At 34.3% G+C, this 18,410-nt stretch overlaps 1 protein-coding gene across 14 annotated transcripts in view; it reads left to right on the top strand.

The window, feature by feature from the left end:
• LOC105834529 overlaps nt 1-18,410 on the top strand; it is a 109,621-nt gene that overhangs the window by 59,089 nt on the left and 32,122 nt on the right. For 11 of the 14 annotated variants that reach the window (XM_036290023.1, XM_036290020.1, XM_036290028.1 and 8 more), the window contains 3 exons: nt 4,568-4,770; nt 6,737-6,837; nt 9,523-9,732. In XM_036290023.1, coding sequence (XP_036145916.1) covers nt 4,568-4,770; nt 6,737-6,837; nt 9,523-9,732 — 514 coding nt within the window. The remainder of the gene's footprint in view (nt 1-4,567; nt 4,771-6,736; nt 6,838-9,522; nt 9,733-18,410) is intronic. The other 3 variants (XM_036290029.1, XM_036290027.1, XM_036290030.1) reach the window with 2 other exon arrangements.

Genomic DNA, 18,410 nt, shown 5'->3' with positions numbered 1-18,410 from the left:
TCTTCGTTACACTTTGGTTTCATTCAAATTTGTCGTTGGCAAATTGATATTAAATCAGAAAACACGCATGTTATATACACCTTGTAATAATTATAATTATTTTTATAATAATTAGAACTATGTAAAATATAATTAATAATATGCAATTATCACGTCACATGTTAATATGTAATTATCTTAAAAGCGACGTAAATTTCTCACAATCTAGATCAATATCTGGAAATTAATAATTTAAACATAATATATGTGGTGCAGGTACTAAAACTCTTGTAAAACTTGGTCCAATTACTGTTAAAATTATGGATTATTTTTGCATAAACGAATTATGAATTATTTTATCTTTATCTAAAATATAATACAGAAGTACTCTACACGCTATTTAAGAGAAAAGTCTTAATAGTAATTCTATCTAATAATAAATTAGCTACGAAATGTTTGACATGACGGCATTCCAAAGATTGCTTTGATAAACTTAGGGGGATGCTAAGTGCCCGTCAAACTTGATTGGAATCAATAATATAAAGTCATTCGTGCATATCGTTAACAGGATTTCGTATGTATTTTTTTTTTTTTATAAATTCGAAAAATCTTTTCCGGTTTTATAAACAAAAAGTTTTTCAGACTGCTCTTTTTCTAACCTATATCTGAATATGCAGTTATAAAAAGTTTATAAAACTAATCTTTTCTAGACTTTTAATCTTAGTTTAAATTGCACGAAATTGTTCGAATATGTTATTTCTAGAGGAATATGATTTTATTTTGTATATCGTAGATTTTATATTAAGCAAATATTGCCATCAAGTGACAGTCCTACGTACCAAAAATGAAGTTTCTTTTTCGTTTTTGATATTAAATCGACCGTATTCCCCTAAATTTTGGTGCGTACTTTAATTCCGTAAAAGAGTTTTGCGATTCTATAAATTTAAGCCAATTAAAAAGTTAGTTTAATTAAAAAATGTCGGTAAAACAGACGACCTTAGTATCCCCTTAATCTTTCATGATTGTTAACGTTGCACTTACTAGCGCCCATTCAATTACTGCCGCTTGTAACGCGACGCGAGTCTTCTGTATACGAGTGGGGAAACTTGTCGAACCGTAGCAACGATAAATCGAAGTTGCACCTTGATAACCCTCGATACAATCTACGAGAAAACGACCTTGCTGAAAGAGGACTCCGTTTTCAAAGATTGCATTCTAAATTCTCAAGATAAAATCGAGAAGCTACGTGAAAGCAAAATTCACAACATTCAGTGACGAGCTCTAAAATGGCCAATTTAATATTCTGTTAATATATTATTGCATTAAAAAAATTATGCGACGCTTACTGATTCTTTTGTAAGTAGGATTCTTAAAATTAGAAAGAGATTAATACGACACACAATTTCTTTCCAACTTTTAAATGTGCACCGTTACCTTCAATGTAATGGTGACATACTAAAGTTTCATTAAAATGTAATCGTTTTTAAAATAATAAATCATTCTATTATTTATTTAGGTTTATAAAGTTTAATCTGTTAAAATCAATAACTTTTGGTGGCTTATAGCTTCAAAAAAATTGATAATAAAATATTGAAATAATTTCTTTTTGTATTTAATACTATTTTATATTCATTGAAAGTTATATAAAGTTCTGTCTTACATTACATCGTAGTATGCCATTAATTTTCAAAAATCATCAATTTACGTGGCAGCGATGTATCGAAATTCAATATCCTTGCTCAAATTACGATAATCGCTTCATCAAATAACGATGCGTATCAAATGTTCGATATTTTTACTTGTTTTTTTATTTATCGTTAATTAAAGTATATTAAATTTATAGAATTAATTATAATTAATGAAAAAATCACGATTATTAATATATGCTGTAGCATATTATATTATATATACATATTATACTGAAAAAAAGTTGTTAATTTGATTAAATTTTTTATTTTGATTAAATTTCTTTAGTTTAAGTATTTATGTATTTCAATTAAATATTATAAGTATATAAATACTCTCTCTTTTCCTTTCTCTTAAATAAGGTTTAAGTATTTAATATATAATATTTAAGTTAAAGAAAGATTTAAACTCAACTCAAAAAGATGATTAGCAGAAAAAATAATCTACTAGGATAGTTCCAATTGTTATTTAATAAATTTACCTGCTGGGTTGTTTCTTAGTAAAAGTTTAAGGATTTATTTTATTTAGCTGTTTAGTAAGTAATTAGTAATTTATTTTTAAAAAATTGAAACAACGAATCTTGAAGCTGAACAGAAACATTGATTAAATATTATGGACTAATTAATTTAAACTATAATACAAATAAATAATAGAATGATTTAAAAAATTATATTTTTATATTTTATATGAAACAAATCTCTTTACACAATGTATTATACATACATATATATATATATATATATATATATATATATATATATGTATTTAGAATACAAATTTATTTTTAAAAAAGTGTACTTTCTTTGCCACTATAAGCCTGTTAAAAATCAATGTATTATATTTTCTTAAGAAATGCAGTGAAAAGTCTTTATCTTTGTGCTTCCCATTGATGTAGTTGTTATAAATGTGAACTGAATGGAACAAATCTCGTTTAATTCCTTTCCTCTATTGTCCGCTCTTTCTCTTTTCATTTCCAACCATAATCCAATTTATTAACGTGATGTGAGTTCTTTTATTATCGCCATGGTCCCGCATTATAATGACGCATTGTGACGCCCTATATGCCATCGAGGACCGTCGATCAATTGCATTATCAAAGCTAATCGATTTCCATACATTTAACTATCAATTAGATAATAAATCGATTAAATCGTTTTGAATAATAAAAATATCCTATTTGGGATGTAAAAATTCCTAAAAGCGTATGTTACCTGTCTGAAAAAATATGGGAATGAGACAAGAATTATTAACCGTGTATTTATATGTAATAATCACTGATGGCATGTTAGACCGCTAATAGAAGATTAATATTGCATTTATCGATAATCGTTGAGTGTATTCCTTAGATCCGTACAAGCCGTTTGATATATCATTTGTTGTTTATAATTAATGAATATGTGTACTCATGCTTAGAAACACGTTAATTATATAATAATAGCATTAGCGCTTACGTGTAAACCGCTTAGATATTTCGGTGTGTATCAAGCTACTACCGGAAAATACGGTATTACTCAAACGATATGTAATTTCGTCGTATTATGTCTAATTTAAAGATAATATCTGCCTAGTCTTTGACTAATGATGTATTTTCTAAAGCAATTCTATTTTATGAGCAAAAAGGAAGTTTGATAAATACACGCTTTATAAATGCACATATCATAGAAAACGTATAAAAAGTTACTACGATTAACTTTTCATGTAAATCATAATAATTTAATATCTTAGAATCGGTTTTATCTCCGGATAAACTACATACGTGATAAATTATCTAATGGATAATCCATTATATGTCTGTGCGTAGACATTTATCCAGTTAGATAATTTATCACATCCAAAAGTGGAACAACCGTCTTTTAATACATTAATTTATCTACAATCTTGCTAGCGCAAAAATTATTAGAAGAATAAAAGGTATATGGCTTAGCATTTACATTTTGTATAATGTCTTTGTCAATATTTTAAATTGAAAATTCAACACGCGCACGATTACAACACATTTCGCAATGTTGTTTAATCGATTCTAAATTCAAAATTAGAAATATTTACTTAGGACATTAATTATAATAATATAACAATACTGCATAATGGATCGAAGAAAAACAACAAAGGTGATAAAAAAGGTGGTTTTCTTCCATAAAAGTAGATTTTAAACATTAATTTTCTTGAAAAGAAATATTGCAATGTATATACACACATCTTTCCAGATATAAATTAAAAATCTATATGTTACGTTTTATAACTTAATAATAGAATTACAATAAAGTTGTTGAATAACTTTTTAGACATAAAAATTTCGAAAACGATTTGAAACGTCATATTAAGGCAACAACACGTTAAAGAGCAACATTAGCAAAATTCCTTGCCATTGTTTACTTTGTACAACTTGAAATGTACAATAAGAAAAATATCAAATAACAAAAAAGAACTCGTCAAGTATACATATCAAAGTTTAAAAAGGAAGTATGTGTAATTGAATACTAAAATGTACATTAACAAATTTTCAAAATGCTCAAAAGCAAAAATAGCTTGTAACAAATGTCAGCTACTGTGTGTCGATATCGTAAAGGTTCTTGCACAACTCAGGCAACGGACAATAAAAACAAGAAATAATGAAAGAGAGAGAGAGAGAGAGAGAGAGAGAATCTTCCCCTCTCTTTCTCTCTCTTTCATTATTCCTTGTTTCTATTGTCTGTTGCCTGAATTGTGCAAGAACCTTAATCCCCGCAGAGCCCGCAATGTCACCTTTTCCTCTAACTTTTACGTAATTATAATAATACAAAATTAGAGGGTGATCTCTCAGGTTTACCCTCGCAATACTTTTGTGGGAATCTATCTCATTAAAGAGAGCGCGAAAACGCCCGTATAGAGATAAAACACGGAATCATAACGGCAAGGTGGTTAGTTACAGGGTGGTGGCGGTGGTCGCAGGAAATAGTGAAGCAGTCACCCTGAGCGGCCTTCGGGCCGACACGCAATATCAGTTGGTCGTAACCGCCGTGAGGGCCGGAAAGAAGTTTCGAAGCCGACCGATCGTCTTCCGTACACTCGGTAAGCTTTGCCTTCCTAAGCCTTACCTGTCTCCGGCATCACGGTCACATGTGACAGGTGCGTTCTGACAAAGGGAAATAGTTCTCTAGTAATTTGTGTAGTTATCAGTAGCATCCATTTATGACTCTGTAGTCACCTTTCACTACTTATTAACTTCTGCACAAAGTAGCAAGCCGTACCAAAATCTTGTAATATTGTATTTTTATCTGCGTACATTTCCGTAATAGATCTTCTTGGGAATATCTGTTCCCTGGCTTTTGCACTTTTATTCATAAATAAACAAATACCTTTTAACAGCCAATAAAAATGTATTTCAAACAGAAATTGTTTAAATTAGATAAAAAGAACGGTTTTGCTGAGATATCTAAAAATTTAGCTAGTTATAAATGTGAAAATAATTTTGTACGAAGCTCAAGCGTGATGAGCAAAGTTGTAGAATGTTTCAAACATTCTAGCAATTAGTTGGAATGTTCGACATAATTGCAAGATTTCCCACAAAAATCAAACAAGTTAATTTTTACCACTTTTTTTTAATTTATTGGTTTCTTTTTAATTTATTAGTTTGTCATGATTTTCATTATGGAATAAAGAGCCGCGATAAAATTTTGTTTCAAATGTGGGAAAAGCGCATCGAAAACATTAATAATGACGCAAAATTCATATAGAGAAAAGTGTCTGACGATGAGTCCGTATATAGCAAAGTATTCGAATGATAATTGCATTTTAAGAATAGCCGTAAATCGCTCGAAAACCTGAGAGAAGGACATTCGACAACGAGCCATCAGGAATTTGCGCCACAAACTGTAATCGGAGCCTTCTATTACGAGGTCATTGGTCGTTTTTTGAAAAGGATCCGCTGGGTTAGATTGGAATTGCATCAGTCAGCGGAATCGTTTCTCCTGCGCAACAACGTTCCGACACATTATCGATGATTGTGACAAGATTTTTGGCAAAAAAAAATCGATCGAGCTATTAATCATCCCTATTCGCCGGATCTGAACCCGCAGATTTTTTTCTCTTCCCAAAGTTGAAGACTGCCTTTAAAGGGAACCTTTCGAGGGTGTGAAACCATTAAGACAAATGTGACAGCGATTCTAAAGGCAATTCCGACCGAGGATAGGGATAGTCTAAGGCCTTCCAGAATTTATACAAGCGCTGCCAAACGTGTATAGAGACAGAAGGAACGTGTGTTGAACATTAAAAGATAAAATTTTGTTTATTTGTAAAATATGATTTTTCATAGCGTCAGTCCCGGAACTTTTTTAATGCACTGTGTACAACAAAATTAGTTTTTATCTTTGAATCATAAAATCCTCTTTTTGTATTGAATTACATTTTTTAGTACCTTAGTAAAACCGTTCTTTCCTCTTTCCATGTGAAGATATATTTTTACGAGTTAAATATTTGAAGAGATTTTAAACTAAAAATACAAGAATAAAACTATTTTTACTGCAAATATTTAAAGAGGTTGTGAATATTCGCAATTAAAAATACGAGAAAATAAGCTGAACTATTTGCTATTTCTCTGTTTCACGATTCAATATTAAAAATTGACATTTGATTTTAATTTAGCTTAAAAGTTACCTCATGAAGCTGAACCTCATGACTTACTTAGCTCTAGGTATTGGCTTGCAATCTTATATAGACAAATATTACAGATGTATCTCATTTACTCTTTTTTGCTATTATATAATAAAAAAATTTCGACTAGCTTACAGCAGTTTTTTTTGGGGGGGGAGGGGAACGTCGAAATGGTAAAATCATATAAAGTAAATTTCAACCGTGAGTAATTGGCTGTCAGTAAATTTTAAATTAATCCCTTTTCCTTGCTCTTTCGCTTAAGCTCCCGACTCGCCAATCATTCACGTGCGCAGTAATTAACTTGCAAAATAAGCTTATCAGCATTATTTTTTTCCGACGCTAACACACCGACACGCGCGAGGTGCCATGTAAAAATCCCACAGGGGATGATTTACGCGAGGCGATTTGGCGTGTCGTGTAAACGAGGTCGTGTCGTTTTCAGAGCCACCACGCACGTCCCCGCAACAGGATGCGGCGGTAACCGGTGGTCCTCCTCTTCCTCCACCTCCACCGTCCTCGCAACAGCCTCAACCGTATATACAAGTAAGTTATTCTCGTCCGAGAGACGATGCACAATTTTGCGTCCGGTTCGAGGTTCGTTATCTCCCGTCGGAAAATTGCTTCCGAACTTGGGCAGATGTGCGCGCAACCTGTTTACATTGTTTGTAACAGCGTTCGACGTTGAATTTACGTACAAACGTTGAGCAAGGAAATGTCGTTAAATATTACACGAAAGCGAACAGTAAAATGCTTGCTTTGATGAGAGAGAAATCAATTTATCATGGACGGAACATCAGCGTGCACTGAGAGACGTGAAAATGGAGAAGGAAAAGTGTGACTGAATAAAAGGCAGTGCACAGTTGGCTTCTCTTTTGATATTTCGCCGTGCTCTTCTCGAGAGGATACCTCAACACACCCACACACATCAATCATTTCTAAAGCAGAGCGAGAATTTGACTCTAACGATTTTTCTATCGCATATTTCTCTCTAGCTTCCGATGCAATTTTTTTTTTTAATAATTTATCGTTAAAAGTGAAGATAATTTTGTAAAATAAGCCATAACGCATGTATACAAATATCGTTTATTTGTTATAACAATGATATAATATGTCTACAAAAAAGCAAATTCTGATATGAGAAAATTCGTTACATAAACTTTTATTGCTCTACATCAGTAAACTAAATCGCTATATCAAAATTGTATTTAAAACTTTGATAATTGATTTATGTAATTTTAATAATCGAAAACATTCATAAATGTTTTATTTTTTTGAGTTAGGTCATTGTTATAACAAATGGGGGATATGATTATTTATTAATATAGAAAACTCACTGTTGTGAAAAAAGGTATGTTGAGATATTTTTTTGCTTAACGTGAAAGGTTTCAATATCCATTCAACATATATCCTGATAAATTTGAAAGTATATCGTGAAGATTGGAAAATTCCTTTTTACTGTTCGCTAGCTTCGAGCTTCTCTTTGTGATCTCCATGAATCTTCACTGTGTACCTATATAACGACCTATAATACAAATATTTCCTGGAAAAGAATATCTTCGTGAATAAAACTTTTGAGAAAGAAAGATCAATTCGCATCGCGGATGCTCCTGTCGGCATCGTGAAAATATTGGATTGAGAAATATGTTATCTGTTATTTTTCGTGATGCCACGTTGATGACGTAATAAACTCTTTCGCATAAATGCTCAGTTCAAAAAGAAACTTTTAATTCAAAATACATTTTTCCCTTTAACACTAGACATGTTCACGTGAACTGGACTTCTATGTCAACCTGCGTACAGAAAAATGTTATTCCACTGTTAAGAAAACCAATTACTTAATTTACTTTTTTTCTTTTAATATTAACAGAGAATATTTTCTTTCTTGATAATTGTTTCATTACAATTTAAACAGAATAATAAGCAAATTAAATTTTTGTTATAATTTTATATTTTTGATTAAAGTATACTTTTAAAAAATAAGTTCTTAAAATATTTTTTCAATAAATTTGATGCTTATGATAAATCTATGGATATATAAACTTATAAAATATTCTTGAAACAAGTACTTGATACAATTTACTTAAATGTAGTATTTATTTTTGTGTGCGTGTTATCCTACGCATATTTTCCCACAAAATCAATGGGTTCGAAATGTCACTCGTAAATTGAGGGAAAGACAGAAAATTTATCTATGTTGTGCCTTAGGATATATATTAATAAGATTATTGCGCGAGAGAGAATGAAGGCAGGAAACAAGTACGAACTGTAATATGGTCGCAAAACTTTTTCGAAATCTAATTGAAACGGAAAAGAGCCACGACCCTTCTCCACAAAAAAAAACTAGTCTTTCTTAATGTTTTGTCGACGAGAGTTAATACGTTAATGCTAGAGGGCATATCCAGTTGCGCGTACAAGTTGGAATTCCTCTAAAAGAAAGCTAAGGTAATGTTTATATATTTTAAAGTATGTTCATTCATAAACTTTACAAAAATTATTATAAGATTTTATGTATTAATAAATATAAATAATAATTAAGGAGGTATTTTATTAGGTCCGAAAAAAAGGCCTGTTTTCAAGAACTTTATAGAAAGGTGCCGAAGCAATTAAGATGCAAATGTAGAAATGTTTATTAATTTTTGTAGATTGATATTTTCCACTATCACAAAATATCCAGTGGATAATGTATAGATTCGCATTAAATTGAAAATCCATTTGCAAAGGTAAATCAGAGTCACTAATCGATTTAAAATATAAAAATAAAAAATTTTCTTAATTTATGTTAAAGTATAAAAAAATACATAAAGATATTTATGGTAATATTTAATTTAATAATTTTACCTATAGATATGTGTGTGTAATAAGCATGAACATGCAATAATAATAGTAATCAATCGGATACTAAATGGTTATTAAATTCTAGATTATATTAATTAAACAGTTAATTAAAACTATTCTACCAAAACTTTTGGTTATTAAGTAACTATTATCTAAACTTGATTACTGTTATTCCCAGCACTCTTTTTTTATATATTTTACATATCCTGCAGGCGAAATGTAACTTCTTGTATACGGAATACATTACAAACAAGTAAATCCTAAACAAATTTCTGCCTCTCTCTCTCTCGACGAGCGAGAGAATCATCGTGATTGCGATTACCATCCTCGCATTCTCCGAACCTAATAATCGAGAGGCTGATAATCGAGAGGACGCAATTGCTTGGTTCGCAGATCCGCGGCGTTGAGGTGGGCATAGTAGTGTTAGTGCTGATAGTCTGGGCGGGCGCGATAGCCCTGTTCTTCAATCGCTGGGGCAAGATACGCATGCTGCTGCCGTACCAGCCCGACTACAAGGAGCAGCTCAAGGTCCCCGGCACCGGCGTGTGCGCGGCCGCGAACTCCGGGTACTCGCAGCACCCGACGCAGCACGCGTGCTCTCAGGTAACGCATAGGTATACACCACCCGGTCGACAAAGCGGGCAACCGGCTCGCCCGCGGCCACGTCGGCTCCGCGCGACCTAGGCCAAAGGTCGGAGAAACACCCCTCGGCCGATCCGCGGGGACCTAACGGGACGGTTCGATGGGATTTAGAAATTTTCCCCTGCTACAATTAAGAAAGGAGAAAGGATCACTTTGAGAGTCTTTTAAGCGAGGATATTTCGGGAGATATATAACTGACAATAAAAAAAAGAGAGAGAGAGAGATCGTCTGCGGATCGTTGCAACGTAAGACTATCTCTCTTACAGCGGCTGAAAATTTCTAAATGCTACATTGAACCCGCCTGAACGTATCTACATTAAGACTTTAGAGAATCGGAATTCACCGGTTTCTCCGAGAAAACTCATTTGGTCGCAAATCACACTAACTAAATGATTTTCTTTTTGTAGATCTTACTTTTAGATTAAAAAGCATCCCTAGCAAACGCCAGCTAAAAGTTACATAACTGTTATTATTTCCTTATCAATAATATAACCGTTAAATAACGGTTATATAACTTTTAGCTGGCGTTTGCTAGGGACGTTTGCTTGATCAAATTCTGAAAAGGTTTAAAATATAAATCACGCGAGGAGGATTCTAAAATAGAAATCGATTATACGTAATACATTTCCCATTTTCGGCTAAGAGAGGGATTGATATTAATGTTCCTCTTGAATCCAAGACAGATTGTCGTACGCTTCTTCGGTATTGGATCACTTCGCGGTGTAAGAACTTAAAAACGTGCCGTGACACATTTCGTAGACGTGGGTCGGCCTCCCCGATTTGATACGCGAGCATCAACGAGTCCCGAGGATTACCCGAGTTCGAAAATCGCCCGGACACCGCGATGTGATTTTAGACGCGAGATGCGAATGTGACGAGGGTGCGACGTAAGGCTCTCCGCCGGCTTTGCAACAAACGGGCGAACGTTAGAGACCTTAGCTCTGACATTTTCACGGAATTCCGCGCTCCGGGGAATATCGACACTCCATTACGCGCAATGGGATGCAGTCGCCATTAGGCGCGCGTATGTATAATGCATGCGACGACGGGCCGTATTGTGGTGTTATACTGTACGATCGTCAAGTTGCGCCGGCAGCGCAAAATTCGAATAACGCCGATACGCAGGAACGACGAGTATGGGCGTATAAAGACGCAAACGCGCGTAATGGCGTTTCCGACGTGGGTTATTAGCGCGCCACGAATTCTGGTTCACTCGCGAGAGTATATCCGTGTAACGCGGCAGTCAACCCCACGTATGTACGCGTTGCAGCTCGGTTGATGCGAATGACCGGGAAAGTACGCCTCTTTTAAATTCCACCGTAAATACCATTCCACGTCCCGAATTTCAGTGCATAATCTTACCGTTACAAGACGTAATTGCTCGAGGACAGTTAATTTAAAATTCTATTAAAAAAATTTTTTTTTTTAATCCGCAGAATATTAAAACATGCTAGAATATTAAGTACATGTGATATTTGAAAAGTGAAGTCATGCCGACAATTACCGTTTACAAGCCACAGGAAATTTTCTTGTGTAAAGAAAGATTAGTTTAATTGGGATTTTTTACAGTTCCCTTTGAAATTATTGCAATTGTTATACGCAAGAATTGTCATAAAAGTAAAATCAAATCGAAATAAGGAGTAAATGAGATTAAATAGAAAAAAATTAAAGCGCAATTTGCGAAAAAAATTAATTTTAAAAATTAAACTTTTATCAAAAATACAATTTTAATTAAATTTCGTTAATTTAGTCATTTTTGTGTGACATGAATGCTATGTAAATTGCATAAATCTAGAATTTTATACAAAAGGTTTTATATGAAAATGTAATTACAGTCTATTTAAAATCACAATTTATAATATCTATTATTGTTTAATAAAAACGGCAATTATTCCAATATTTAATTATTAATGATTTTAGCAAAAAGCTTTAAATTAAAGGTAATCTTCAGTAATGGAAATGGATTATAAAGCTCTATTTCTCATATAAATAATCTTTCTGTAAATTTAACAATATTAACATTGATTTTATCTTAAATTGCGGTTATTAAAGTCATTGATATCAACAATTAACCTGTTATTTTTAAAAATAATAATCCGAGGAAAGTATTATTAATTATTTCATATTATTAATCTTTGTATATTATTCGTTTTACGTTAAATATCACGTAAAATACTCTTTAGTATTTTATAAACGTTAAAGACAATTACGTTGCGGTGTATGCTCTGTACGTTGTGCAACACGGTAAAAAAATCTCTCTGATTTCTCTGAAATGTTTCGATATCTGATACATTAATTGAATTTAATTGCGAGCTTTTTTGCACAGAAATTGCCTCCGTTATAAATCTTCTTTTTTTTTTTTAAACAAAATTCGGTTGAACCAATAGTCTGTATTAAATAAACATTAACTATTCTTTTTAGGAGTAATTAAAAGTTTCTCAAGATTACGAACGACCTCGTGAGATTAATTCCAAATAATTCGGGAGAAACGTGTATTTCCTACAATGCGAGCATCGTCATCAGTTAGTAACCGACGTACGTACGCGGTTGCATTTGATGCGGATGCGGACTGCGTCTCGTTAGCGTAGCTGAGCATAATAAATTAATAGCAAGTACAACCGGTAAAGCTTATCGACTATTAAACTTAATCACTTGATGCCCACGCGAAACGTGGGGCTCATTTTTGTTCGGTCTGTGCTTGATTACACGATTCGGCGAACGTCGGTTTGTTACGCGCAACAAAGGGGGCTCGCTCGGGGGTTGGGGTTTGACGTCACGGTAGAATTGCGAACGTGACGCGCGGGTCAAGATGGAGTAATTAGTCGAAACCACACGCCAACGTCCGACATTATCGCCGGGCTATTAATCCGCCTGCATGTAAATGTCCGCGAATGTTCGCGCGAGTGAAAAACGTGAATCCATAATAATTTCTATTTCGGTCGCCGCGTCAAAAAGAAAAAAAAAAGGGAGAGAGAGAACCTCCGGACGCATCGATTCGACCTCACCGTGCAGGGACAACGCGATCTAATTCCCGGCAGTGAGTAATCGTCGTAAAGGAAAAACGACCGGGACGAGCGTTTCGCTTGTGCCTCAACGTCGACGTCGGAATTCTCTTTTTGCACGTCGTGTAAAATCGAATGCAATCATCTCGCGACAAGTTCGACATATATCGGAGTATGTGTTTGTATATTTTTTATCGCTGCTTTTATACGAGAGCAATTTCCGATAACATAGTTTTTAATGCATCGAAGCGTTTTAGAGATCCAGTTTTTTTTTACCGCTATTGTTGCGTAGCCAAAATATAATACGTGCGTCGATGAATTTTGTTTTTCCATCGCAATCTGTAATGAAAGCATTTTATACATTCCAAGTTTTATTATTGCCGACGCTAAAGTTTTTGAATTGTTAATGCTATTTATTTCAATTTTTTCAATAATTATCGATAATTATTGTTATAAAAAACATCACACAGGAAACATCAGAATGTGACTAATCATTTCCTGTAGTTTTTTTTAGACAGTGCATTTAATTTGATTTCTAAGTTTTCTCCGTTATCATTTTGATTCTGTCATTCTATCCGTCAATTTTAATATTAGATTCTTATCCAATATCACTCTGGGAAAAATAGTTCTCCCAAAATATGGTTATAATCCATTTTGGGACCCATGATTATAAATAATCAAGTTATTTGAAATAGCTATTCCAGCTATTTCAAAGATTTTTAAATTATACTAATCAAGTCAAATCTCTCAATTTATTTCCATCGATATCCAATTACGCAAAGATCATTTTTACTTAGCTAAGGCACTAATCAAAATATTAAGTTGTTTAACTAGAAAAACCGGTCAAAATTTTTCCCACAGGATTACGAACAATCCAAATAATTTGATTACTTAATTGTGGATTATAACCGTATTTTTGGGAAACTACTTTTCCCGAAACATAAAGACTTTTATATATAAATTTATAAAAAAATTCGGACATTTTTTAATTTTGACATCCATCACATTGAATCAATTTTGAAGTTGTCAATTATGACGTCGGTTATTTAGCGAAAAACTTAAAGATGTATGTGTGGCATTTCAAAATATTATTAAAAACTTAAAAAAATTCATTGTTCTATTATTATTTGAGAATTTGTTTAAAATTTGAATAGAGCGAAAGGAGGTAACGTGACAACTATGTGTCGCCTTTTTTAATTCTTGTGAAACACGAATTTACATTCAGAATTCAGAAAACCATAGGAAGCGATTAGTCCCATCCTGGTGTTCCAAAAAAAAATAATTTTCCATCGGGCTACGCTGTAATATAATCTTCCAATTTACATCGCAATTTCGAAAATGCTTGATTTATTAATTCTATAAATAAAAACGCGATCAAAACTTTTCGAATACACCGCATTGACTCTGCTTTTGTAGAAACGCGCATGTCCATACCGCGAATACTCGTTTATTAATTTAGCAATTTATGAGCTACTTATACACCCCAATGTGGCTAACACATAGTCGACTTTAGCCAGTTGTCGCTACGAATGTTACTATATATACGAAAGTTTAGCGATATCGGCTTCTGCAGCACCTGTCAAGCTTCGACGCAATTGATATTATCGAGTATTTGAACGCTGCACGGAGAGAGTTTTCTCTTAAAATTTACCCTCAAAATTTGGTAATTGTGAGATAATGTGTGACCTCAAGGAACTTTACTATACTTTTTCGTAAGGTTTACTAAAAGTATAGTAAAATTCATCATACTTTTAGTAAAATTTCCTAAAACTATAGTAAATTTTACTAAAAAGTATAGTAAAATTCCTCGAGATCACACATTATCTCACAATTAGCAGATTTTGAGAGTAATTTTCAAGAGAAAGTTCTCTCCGTGTGCTGCTATTACGCGCCCAAGATCTCGTTTGACGGCTGCAATATCCTGGTTATACGCAGCAACGCGATTGCCCGATTAACAAGCGAGGCAACGTGTACCATAATGGATAGCATCGGGATAATAACGCGATATATATCCCCCACATATTGCGCAACGCAAAAGGTAGCGGACCCGATGTAACATACATACGCGCGATTTAATCGTCGCGAGGGGGTAAGTCCCGAGAATAAACTGTCGATCTTAATCGCGCGCGCGGAAGAAGGCAACTGCATAAATATAGGCGCTTCATTTTCGGAGAGCTACTCTCGCCAGTTTGAAACACACCGTCGCGAGTCAGAGGCGACGCGGAATAAATGATAAATGAGATAACGCGATGTGACTCGCGTCGAGATTTCGCGTCTAATAATACTATCGACCGTCTCGTCTCCCCTGTCGGTTATTACATAAGTAAAAGGGATTTTTGCGGTAAATTTAGCGATGTAATCGCGAAAACGTTGCAACCGGCTACCGGCTCTCGTGTGAAAACAAACCGACGGATATATCGTCCGATTATCGTTAATGTTAATATACCTCTCGACCTTTCACCCGCGCCGTGTTTCTCGCGATAGTGTACCTCCATCCATCGGACGGTCTGTCCTCACTTCTCATCTCGAAAAGAAAATTAAACGGTTTGCCGACGTGGTTTCCGCAAGAGATTCTTCGCAAATCACTTATGAACTTAGTAACAACCCGTTATTCTGTCACACGTACGCGGTAACATTGCACGTAGATATATTTGGGTCACGTAGGCGAGAATTTCGTTTCTGTTTTTTATATAAAAAAAATTGTTGAAGATTTTTTACCGCAAATTCTGCTACGGAAATGATCAAATAATTAAATCGCAACTGGTACAGTTAAACTGACTCGATCGCGATAGATTTATTGGAAACTTTGAAGATTTAAATATGCTGCCGCGTACGTGAAAGTCTACGCAGAGAAAGATTTATATCGTCAATCTGGATTCTTCATGCATTAGTTAATTTATTAGATACATTTGTAATTATCGTCATAAATGATAGAAAATGTAAGAAAAATAAAGTTCTCGAAAATCACGTCTGCATTCTTCGCCGTACTGAATTATACACGGAGGGAATTTTCTCTTAAAAATCCTGAAAATGGTGGTAATTGTGAGATAACGTGAACCTCGAAGAATTTTACTATATTTTTAACAAAATTTACTAAAACTTTGCCAAATTTTATTAAAATTTTAGTAAATTTTGTTAAAAGTCTAGTAAAATTCTTCAAGATTTACGTTGTCTCACAATTACCATAATTTTCAGGATAATTTTTAAGAGAAAGTTCTCTCCGTGTACAAGTGCAATTGCTTTTTATTGTGGTTACGGGGTTGAAAAGCGGACGAGATGAAAAGCCGCGAATTGACGATCGATAAATCTTTCGTCTCGTTACGTTTAAGTGTTTAAACTCGAGCTAGTTGAAGAGAGCGGTAGCATTAGAGAAACCCAGTAGCGAGAAACCGAGCGGAAGCTTCTTAGCGTATCTCTTTAGCGTAGACATCCGCATCCCTCCCTCCTCCCCTCCCCCCTTGTACGACCCTCCTCCCGTATGTTTAGTCGCATATATTACGTAGCCGTAGTCAGTAAGACTAATAACTGATAATCTCAATTAACGCAATTTTTTAATTATGTTGATTTTTTCTTCTGTTCCTCTCTTCTGTCTCCACGTCGTTTCTTCGGATTGACTGCACGAAAATTCGCGAATATCAATGGCTGGCGCCACGTGCGATTACCGGTGTACTCTCCCACACTGTTCTACGCTACGTGTGTGTGCCCTACCCCCCCCCCCGACCACCCCCGATCACGCGTCACGTTCGGTGGATTTTATACGGCCACGAAAACAAAAAAAAAAAATCCGAAAAACCGACGAACGACGACAATGTAAAACAAACGAACAAACAAACAAACGAATAATGCAAACACGCACGAAACGAAACCGACGAACGCAAACGACGGAAAGGTAATGACCACATTGTCGGATATGGTGATGCAGTGCGGGGGCGGGGGCTGCTGCGTCCTGGAGCAGTGCTTTCAGTACCCCAGAAGAGCCCGAGAGCCCCGGGACTGCGGCTGCCAATTCGCTCTACTCCACAGGGCGGACATCGCGTGACCATCGGTACATGTCTTAAAAATCTCAATTTTTATCTTCTTGTGGCCCTATACCTATACATGCTGGAGAGAAACCTCGGGCTGCACCGAGGCTCTCGCCCTGTCTTTCTACTACTGTCTCTCTTTCACCCTCACACACATTTATTTCTCTTTGTGTCTGTGTGACCTACCCTATCTCTCTGTCTGTATATCTTCTTGTTTCACTTTTGAACTCTCCCCCCTCTCCCCTACTCGCGTTACCTTAGCATTTTCGTTTCGGCATCGGACGGGAAGCTGAAAGGTCTGCCTGCCTATCAATAACTCTCTGTCTGCCTTAGGGATATTCGTGAGAGTCTTATTCGTTACTTAGAATGCATGTTATTATAATTTAATTAAGATAATCTGTTGTTTTTAAGATTTATTATTTCTAAGTCTTTATCGTTAATCTGTAAAGCTGCCGTAAGCTTGTGAGAAAATTGAGAAGGGAAAAGAGCAATATACGTAGACATATATCGAGTAATTTATGATATATATAAATCGATTTTTCACGTATAAAATAATTTCTCTTTTCGCTTACGAATTCACTGTGAGACGATTTTATAAAAATTATATAAGTCGCGGAAGCAGACTTTTTAATCGTTATAATTTACTAATAATTTCTGTGATAGTAAGAATTTTCTTAATTTTATCTTCTTTCACATAACCAATAACTATATTTTTACAAGATGTATAACGTATATAATATATTATTTTTTCTGCGATTATTTTATCCTCTGTATACATATAAATTTTCCTAGTGTATCTTTTAGGCCACATGATAATTTCTTTATAAGAACCTTTGTTAAGTTGTAAAATTGCCACTGTTACTAACTGACAGGCAATGTTTCTATCCGTTCTCAGCAAATTTTCACAACAAGTTTAGCCACATAACAACGTTTAACATCAAACTCATCTTTCAATCGCGTAAATCGAATTATTATCGAATTATTTCACTTTATACTTTTTTCATTCTTCTAAATATCGAAAGGGAAAAATTAAGTTTTGTATCATTAATACGTTTATACGCAAATACGAACGTTTCCACTTCTTACTTTTTCATTTCTATGTAAATTGTAATACCATGATGGATACCAAATGAACGAAGATAAAATTCGCAGAAATGAGAATATCTTGTGTGCGTGTGTGAGCGATGGAAATTAATTCACTAAGTAATTTCGTTACTGCAAATATACGTTCCTTTTATTTTCGCTCTCGCAACCAATGACAGGCCGCGGTAAAGAAAAGGAGAAATCGTCCCATGAGACGAAGGAGTATTTCTTGTTGTTGAGTCGAGGCTTGCCAACTTTTTCCGCGTAGGTATCACTTTATCGATTATCGTTGATACAGGATATAGAAAGTCGAGATGAGCTTCGTGAAAGACAAGCACGTTCAAAATGATCATCTTGTGGAGCGCGTTTTTTAAAGAGTAAAAACTTTTTTAAAAGAAAGTACCGCATCTAAAATGCATGACACATTCTTACAAAATTAATACTACACGTTACTTATTTGATTGATTATGAAACTCATTACAAAAGTCGCATTTTCGAAATTCTTTTTCTAAATATTCAATCGAAATGGAAC

Source organism: Monomorium pharaonis, chromosome 7 (genome assembly GCF_013373865.1).
Source record: "Monomorium pharaonis isolate MP-MQ-018 chromosome 7, ASM1337386v2, whole genome shotgun sequence".
NCBI classification, from domain to species: domain Eukaryota; kingdom Metazoa; phylum Arthropoda; class Insecta; order Hymenoptera; family Formicidae; genus Monomorium; species Monomorium pharaonis.
Note: the sequence above shows the minus strand (reverse complement) of the source record. Positions and strands in the feature narration are given on the sequence as shown.